Source organism: Propithecus coquereli, unplaced genomic scaffold, assembly GCF_000956105.1.
Source record: "Propithecus coquereli isolate 6110/MARCELLA unplaced genomic scaffold, Pcoq_1.0 Scaffold227, whole genome shotgun sequence".
NCBI lineage: Eukaryota > Metazoa > Chordata > Mammalia > Primates > Indriidae > Propithecus > Propithecus coquereli.
Genome location: NW_012147808.1, coordinates 2,406,371 through 2,415,564, shown reverse-complemented (window position 1 = coordinate 2,415,564; position 9,194 = coordinate 2,406,371). Strand labels below are relative to the sequence as shown.

General features: G+C 42.0%; 1 protein-coding gene across 1 annotated transcript in view; it reads right to left on the bottom strand.

Moving 5' to 3' along the window:
• MADD (MAP-kinase activating death domain) overlaps positions 1-9,194 on the bottom strand; it is a 52,054-nt gene that overhangs the window by 12,910 nt on the left and 29,950 nt on the right. The window contains exons 24-27 of the mRNA XM_012645210.1: positions 2,367-2,475; positions 1,669-1,789; positions 1,458-1,563; positions 106-216 (exon numbers count right to left, since the gene is read on the bottom strand). Coding sequence (XP_012500664.1) covers positions 106-216; positions 1,458-1,563; positions 1,669-1,789; positions 2,367-2,475 — 447 coding nt within the window. The remainder of the gene's footprint in view (positions 1-105; positions 217-1,457; positions 1,564-1,668; positions 1,790-2,366; positions 2,476-9,194) is intronic.

The window sequence follows — 9,194 nt, the reverse complement described above, 5'->3', positions numbered from 1 at the left end:
AAAAGACAGATGGGGAAGCATCTGCATTAGGCCAGAAGGCCCAAGCCAGGGAGGCTGATGAGTGTACTGGAAGGAGAACCTAAAGAAGGGCCCAGATATGCTTACCAGGTTCGCCAGCTGATCAAGCACCTCATTGATTTGCTGGCTATACACAAGCCCAATATGGGACTTTCCCATTAGGCGTCTCACCTTCTTTCGGATGTCATTCTTATTTACCTGAAAAGCCAAAACAGGAATCTTAAGAAGGGATCTGTCTTCCTCTTGACTAAAGTACATGGAAGAGAATGTAGCAGGCTTCCTACTAGTTGATAGAAATGGAATTCTGAAAGACCACATCACTGAATATGACAGAAAAGTTTCAACTATATATTCTGCAAACTTCTTGGGAAGAAAAGCCTGGCTTTACCTCTAATTAGCTTCTGCAGAAGAGTGGCTCTTAGAGCAGTTCTGGTTCTTCCCTATCCTCAACCAAGACTACAATATTTGCCCCTAAAGGGGCTCTAAAAACCCCTAGGGCTCCTTAGAATATAATTTAGAAGCAATGACCTACAGTGGCAACATCAGGATTCAGTAGCAGCCAAGACACCTTCTGAAGGTTTAGGATCATCATCCCTTTTCCCAACCAGGAGATGATCTTAACCTTCAAAGAATGTCTTGGCTACAAAATGAGTCCCAGTGTTGCCACTGTTCCCAACCAGAGTCAACTGGTACCTTGGAATTCAGCAGAGTAGAGTGAACCTCACAACATAAAATGAAGCAAACCAAGAGGGGCATTCTCCACGTTCGATCGACTGATCTCTTCACATTTAGAGAGGCTGGGGAGAACAGCAGGAGGAAAAACTCGGGCTCCTTCTCAAAACAGCCCTCTTCTATCCACCAACCCCAAACTTATGTTTGTTTCCCTTTGAGAGCAGGACTCTTCTATTTGGTAACACACTTCTTCCACAGTTATAAAACAAAGTACAACCAAATCAAGCTAGAACCTACCATTACTTTGTTAACGGGTAGCTTTTTTTATAGCTATAGAAATTCTCTAAGATAAAGGGCTGGGCTAAAAAATGAATTCTGAGCATCCTAAGGTTCTAGAGTCTACTACTGTAAAAACATTTCTTTTAACTCATTTGTCTTCTGTGGGGAGTTCTATTGGCATCCTAAAACTACTCAGCCTATATAAAATTCAAAATAAATAGATAGTATGGAATCATTAGTTACTTTTACACTTTACAACATTCCTTAGCAAAACAGCCTAACAACTTGAGATAAATGGATCACGTATAAGCTGGCAGAGAGGGCTCAGACTTTTAGTCAGGAAGAGAGCCCTAGAAAGATATTTTGACAGCTTCCCAATTGCGCCAGAATTTAGGTGATAGGAATAATCCTTGCTCTTTTAGCAGTATCTGGTCTTGCTCTTTTAGCAGTATCTATCAGCAGTAACTGGACAGCAAAATTGACATTACCTTCATCAGCAGCATATAGGAGATGAGGTTGTGCAAAAGCGTAGCCAGCAAGCGATCTTCATCATCCTCTAGGCGCTTCCGATCATGTTCTCCCAGAGATAGATATCTAAGCAGAAAACCAGACACAAGTCAGCCCTCAGGTAGGAAACCACAGAACCAACTGGGAGGAGGCTGAATTTGCATTTTCCCAAGGGTTTCCTAAACCCCATACCTGTCAATCATTTCCTGGGGACCCTGGTCCATACCCATCCCTTCTCTCTCCAACATCACAGCATCTAAGAACGCATCTTCCCAGAACTGCATTTGGTCCCATAAAGTAGAACGCTCTTTGCCTGTGTAGAATCAAGGGTTTTTTTAGAGGCTTATTTAACATTTAAAGAATATAGCTGTCAAATGAAAATAAAGAGTGAAGTCCAGATAAAAGGGAGTCATCACAAATTCCAGGGCAAAGGAAACACAAACCTCTCTACCCCAGATCTAATATTCCTGCCACCAGCCCCAGATGCCTCCAAGTAAGGCCCAGTCCCTCCCAAGAAGGAGGGATGAACACAGCACACAAAGAAATGTGGTTACTTATAGAAAAGGTCTCCATAGCAGCATCCTCTAACTGGTCCCACATCGATCCTTTGTCCCTTCCTGCCAATTTGTGAACAGGAAGGACCATGGTAGCAAGAAAGGAAAGAAAGGAAGACAGAAAGACAGAGGCTGTTGATTAATACCAAAATCCAATCTCATCTAGTTTTCACCCACTGCTTGTTCCAGACCCAGTAAGTTGCTTGCTTCAGATAAAAATGCTATCTAATGTCAGCATTGAGATCAGCAAAAAACCAAGCAGCTTGTTTGGTGCTACCCTCTGCCCTAGCTGAGCCCAGCTTTCTTCCAGCACAAGGGGCTTCCCAGACTACTCACCTAGGAGTCCTTCATAAAGATAGACTCGCTGGCTCACATCTTCAGAAGAGCGAATTGGGCTGCCTGCCAGCTTCTCCTTTACGCTTGGCTTCAAGCTGTGGGCTTTACCCTAGAGAGAAGGGGTGATATAGGTCAGCTGCCAGAGGTACCAACAAAGAGAGGCAAAGTAAGCCGAGCATCTCACTAAGAGGCTGGCACACTTACACACCAGTCACCATCCATTAGCAACACAATCGCCAGTGCTCCTGCTTCTGCTAGTCTGCTTGGTCTAGGATTTGACCAAGTCAATCTGATACTCCTGCTTTCTGTTACTGCCTCTTAAACCACGCTATCAGGTTTTCATTGTGATTTATCTTTACTCTTTAGTCCCTATAAAACTATTTTCTCTTTAAGAAAAAAATCAGCCTAATTCTCTGTGCAGTAGCATGACACAGAAGAAAGACCGCAAGGTTGGAAGTCGGATTAACCAAGGTTCAGATCCCCACCTCTTATTAGCTGTGTGACCTTAGGCACAAAACTTAGCTTCTATGAGCCTCATTTTCCTCATCTGCAAAAAGAAATTTATAATACCTACCTCATAAGACAAGGATTAAATCTGAAGATACATATAAAGTACTTAACAGTGCCTGGCAAATGGCTGGTAATTGATAAATGTTAATTTCCTCTTTGCTATCATCTCTTACTGCCCCTGGGAAATATCACTAACTTTATCTGCCACTTCTGCAGTGTTAGACATTCTATTTATCAAAAAAAAAGATTGTCAGCTAGGTAAGAGGTAGGTAATATCACATCATTTCACAACACATGGAACAGAATAAACAGAGAAGCAAAGGTTATTAGGCAAAACCTAATCAGTGTAACTAAATGCCAGTCACCTGGTTCACAGCCTAATACTTTATTCAATGGACCATACTGACTTAATATCATTTATTTCCTGTTAAAACATCCTTTTTTGAGCCACGAAAATTCAGGGAACTACTCTCGGCAACTCAACTGTACAAAGAGCCCTTGCCCACCAGCACAGGACAAGTATGAATCTGTCCCAGGAAGGTTCCAGGAAAAGCAGCATACAGCTGAATGGCTTCTTACAAGACCCATACTCCATCATATTTATCCTGACATCCAGAATGGAGGCACACCAGAATAATTTTAAAGGCACTTATTAGAACAGGCTATTTAGAGGAGGGACATCAACAAGGTGGCCCTCTAGAAGCCCTTAGTGCTTGTCCTCCTCACAAAGACAGCCACAACAGTGAATAAACAATTACATTTTAGCCAAATGACTGAATGAGAGTGCTGGAGTGCATCAGAGGAGTAACAGAAACCCTGGTCAGCACAGAAACTCGGGATGACCAGTTAAAGAAAGGAAGGACGCACCAGGCTTCTACTGCCCCATCCTGTAACCAGGATCAGCTGGGAACAAGGATGAACTACTCTCTACAGCAAGGAGGTAAGCAACGGGATCCCCGCAACCACCATCGACAGCTTGGACACCCACAGACCTCACCACTGCTAATTGCCTGACATTCCCAAGCCAAGCTGTGAGCAGCTGTTACACCCTTCTCCATGGGGCCAAGCAGAGGTGAAGTTGCTCCACCTACCCTAACCTCCGCAGGAGCTGAAGCAGTACCCTACCTACTGGGAGAACAGTATCTTGGCCACTGACTGCAGTCATGCCTACCCAGTGCCTAAGTTGAGGCAGCACCCTGCATCTCAGGAAACACTGCCTTGGCAGCCCAGGGCGGTTATGTACCCCAGTACCTAAGCTGAAGTGGTGCCCTGTATCCTAGGGAAACAGTGCCTGGGCTGACCAGAAGAGTTATGACCCCCCACCAAGCCTGAGGTGAATTTGTACACTGCCCCCAAGGGAATCAGTGCCCTGGCCAAACTGAGCAGCTGTGCATTCCAGGGCTGAGCTGATTCAGTATCCTGTGTCCCAGGGAAATGGAGCAGTGGCTGAGCTGAGACATCCCACCCTACAGGTCAAACTCCAGTACCCCACTGCCCTGGAGCTGTACTAGACCCCTAGAGTCTGAATTGCTGAGATACCCTTCTCCCTAGGGAGAGGAGTCATTACTGTGCTGCTACCTGATGCCCCAGGGTCCAAATGACAGCTGTGATCTGCCATTCTGGGGTATTTACTGCCCTTGCACCTGACCTGATAGAAGTCTGGGATACTGGCAAGCCCCATTATTCCAAGGTCTAGAGTCACTACCACATGGTGCCTTCCTCCCGTGGAAGCTGAGCTGCCAATCTCAGGAACCCTATTGGCTCTGGTTCCTGAAGTGCAGCTGTACCTTGCTCCCTAGGCCCAAACCTCTGGAATACCCCTTCTTCCCCAGAGTAGGGCCAGTGCAGTGCCCTGCCCCCCAACTATGACCCAGCCCCCAGAAGTACTCAGAGTCACAGATCCTGGCTCTATGGGTAATCTACATCCAACCTTGCCACAGAGACCTGTACCCAAAGATCCAGGTGCCACAGTAGATTTGTGAGACCCTAAGCGTAGAACCCCAGCCCCACAGCTGCTCTGAGCACCTGCACCTGGAACCCAGCACTGCTGCAGCTGCTTGTAGGCCACGTTAGACCTGACATCAAGAGGGATCCCTTGGCTAAATGTCCCCATTGTGAGGCAAATGAGAATACGATTATCTCCAAAGCTCTTGACACCAAGGACATTAACAACCTATACGGAAATGCCACAGACTTCTATAGCTTAGGTCACTGAGGCGCTCATAGTTATTGCTAATGTTGAACATAGCTGGAGAAGCTATATGGAGACTATACCACTGTACCTATCTAGAAACAGTCACCACACTCTTCCCAGCCAGCACACTAAAACCCAACTGTAGGTGAAAGTCTTTCTCTGTAAGGCTACTCTAGAAAGTCTGGAAGAGGGACTGTCCCACCAGATGCATGGACATCAATGCAGGGACACAAGAACATGAAAAAGCAAGGACATATTACATCAAAAGGAACATCATAACTCTCCAGTAACAGACCCCAATGAAAAGGAAGTTAATGAATTGCCAGAAAAGGAATTCAAAATAATGATCTTAAGGAAATGCAATGAGATACAAGAAAATACAGATAGACAATTCAACAAAATCAGAAAAACAATTCACAATGTGAATAAGAAATTCAACAAAGAGACAGGAACCATAAACAAGAACCAAAGAGAAATCTTGCATATGAAGAATTCAGTGAATGAAATAAAAAATACAACAGAGAGCTTCAACAGCAGGCTTGATCAAGCAGAAGAAAAAATCTCTGAACTTGAAGATAGGTCATTTGAAATTACTCACTCAGTCAAAGGAAAAACAAAAGAAATAAGAATGAAAAAGTGTGAAGAAAGCCCACAAGACTTAGGGGACACCATTAAGTGAATAAATATTTGTATTATGGAATTTCCAAAAGAAGAAAAGAAAGGAAAAGGCATAGAAAACCTATTTAATGAAATAATAGCTGAAAACTTGGGGAGAGATATATACATCCAGATCCAGGAAGTTTAAAAGTCCCCAAATAGATTCAACCTGAAAAGGTCCTCCCTAAGACACACTATAGTCAAATTTTCAAAAGTCAAACACAAAGAGAGAATTCTAAAAACAGCAAGAGAAAAGTGTCAAGTCACATATAAGGAAATTCCATTAGACTAACAGCAGATTTCTCTGCAGAAACTCTATAGGCCAGGAGAGAATGGGATGATATATTCAAAGTGCTAAAAGAAAAAAACCTTGCAGCAAAGAATACTATACCAAGCAAAATTATCCCTCAAAAATAAGGGACAAATAAAGTCTTTCCCAGAGGAGCAAAAAGTGAAGTAATTCATCATACTATGCAGGCCTTACAAGAAATGCTCAAAGGAGTCTTACATCTGGAAGTGAAAGACAATAACCACTATCATGAAAACACACAAAAGTATAAACCTCACTGGTAGGGCAGAAATACACAGGAGAAAAAGAAAACAATCAAACTTTATCACTACAGAAAAACACTAAACCACAATGACAGACAATAAGGAACAAAGGATATGAAAAGCAGTCAGAAAACAATAAAATGACAGAGGTCAGGAGTGGTGGCAAGCCTGTAATCTCAGCACTTTGGGAGGCTGAGGAGAAGGATCGCTTGAGGCTAGGAATTTGAGACTAGCAGGGGCAACATAGTGAGACCCCAACTCTTCAAAAAATATAGCTAGGTGTGATGGTGCATGCCTATAGTCCCAGCTACTCAGAAGGCTGAGGCAGGAGGATCTTTCTCTTGAGCCCAGGAACTCAAGGCTACAGTGAGCTATGATAGTGCCACTGTACCCCAGCCTCCATGACAGAGTGAGACTCTAAATAAATTTACAAAATAATAATAAAATGAAATAAAATGACAGGAGTAAGTTCTCATCTATCAATAATAACCTTGAATGTAAATGAATTAAATTCCCCACTTAAAAAATATAGACTGGCTGAATGGATAATAAAACGTGACCCAAATATATGCTGCCTACAAGAAACTCACTTTACCAGTAAAGACGCACATGGACTAGTCCAGGTGCAATGGCTTATGCCTGTAAACCCAGCACTTTGGAAGGCTGAGGTGGAAGGACTGCTTGAGGTCAGGAGTTTAAGACCAGCTTGGGCAACATAGTGAGACCTCATCTCTACAAAAGAAAAAAAAAATAGATGCTGGACATGGTGGCTCATGCCTGTAATCCTAGCACTCTGGGAGGCCACGGCAGGAGGATTGCTTGAGGTCAGGAGTTCGAGATCAGCCTGAGCAAGAGTGAGACCCTGTCTCTACAAAAAAAAAAAAAAAAAAAAAAAGAAAGAAAGAAAAATTAGCCAGGCTTGGTTGCATGTGCCTATAGTCCTAGCTGCTCAGAGTCTGAGGCAGGAGGATTGCTTGAGCCCAGGAGTCTGAGGCTGCAGTGAGCTATGATCATACCACTCCAACCTGGGTGACAGAGAGAGACCCTGCCTTTAAAAAAAAAAAAAAAAAAAAGACACATATACACTTAAAGTAAAGGGATATAAAAAGATACTCTGTGCAAATGGAAACCAAAAGCAAGCAGGAGTAGCTATACTTAGACAAAACAGACTTTAAGTCAAAAACTGTCAAAACAGACAAAAAAGATTCTATAATGATAAAGGGATCTCAACATAAGGATATAGCAATTGTAAATATATATACACCCAACAGATACATAAAGCAAATATTATTAGGTCTGAAGGGTGAGATAAACTCCAATATAATAAAAGTTGGGGGATTCAACACCCTGCTGTCAGATCATCTGGACAGAAAATCAACAAAGAAACATTGGATTTAAACTGTACTTTGGACCAAATAGACTTAATAGACATTTACAGAACATTTCATCCAATAGCTGCAGAATACATGTTTTTTTCATCAGCACATGGAACATTCTCCAGNATAGACATGTTAGACCATAAAACAAGTCTTATGAAATTTTTAAAAAGTAAAGTCGTATCAAGTATCTTTTATGAAAAATTCTACCAAACATTTAAAGAACTAATACCAATTCTTTCCAAACTCTTTCAGAAAATAGAAGAGGAGGGAATTCTTTCAAACTCATTATACAAGGCCAGCATTACCCTGATACCAAAACCAGACAATGACACAACAACAAAAAAAAGAAAATTATAGGCCAATATCTCTAATGAACATAGATGCAAAAATCCTCAGCAAAATATTAGCAAACTGAATCTGGCAGCACATTAAAAAGATCATTCACCATGATCAAGCGGTCCCACTTGATCCCAGAGATACAAGGATGGTTCAACATAAATCAATAAATATCAACAGAATGAAGGACAAAAACCATATGATCATTTCAATAGATGTAGAAAAAGCATTTGATAACACTCAACATCCCTTCATGATAAAAACTCTCAACAAGTTAGGTACAGAAGGAACATACCTCAACACAATAATTAAGGCCGTATATGACAAACCTACAATCAACATCAAACTAAATGTGGAAAAAATGAAAGCTTTCCTCTAAGATGTAGAACAAGACAAGGATGCCCACTTTCACCACTATCATGTCCACTTGTACCACTATCTGGTACAAGTCCTACCAGAGCAATTAGGCAAGAGAAAGAAATAAAGGGCACCCAAATTGGAAAAAAGGAAGTCAAGTTGTCCCTGTTTGCACAGACAACATGATCATATATATAGAAAACTCTACAAGCTCCGTCAAAAAAACTCAGAATTGGCTGGGCACGGTGGCTCATGCCTATAATCCTAGCACTCCAGGAGGCTGCGGCAGGAGGATCATTTGAGGTCAGGAGTTGGAGACTTGCCAAAGCAAAAGCAAGACCGTGTATCCACCAAAAATAGAAAAATTAGCTGGGCGTGGTGGTGTGCACCTGTAGTCCCAGCTACTCAGGAGACTGAGGCAGGAGCATCACTTGAGCCCAGGAGTCTGAGGTTGCAGTGAGCTGTGATGACGCCACTGCACTGTAGACAGAGTGAGACTTTGTCTCAAAAATCAAACACACAAACAAACAAAAAACCCTCCTCAGAACTAATAAGATAATTCAGTTAAGTTGCAGGATACAAAATCGACATACACAAATTAGTAGCATTTCTACACACCAACAATGAATTAGTGGAAAAAGAAATCAAGAAAGCAATCCCACTTACAATAGCTACAAAAAAGAAAAAATAACCAGGAATAAATTTAACTTAGGAGGTAAAAGAGCTCTACAAGGTAAATAAATATGAAACAATTGATGAAAGAAAACGAACAAAACACAAAAAAATGGAAAGATATCCCATGTTCATGGCTTGGAAGAATTAATATTATGAAAATGGCCATAC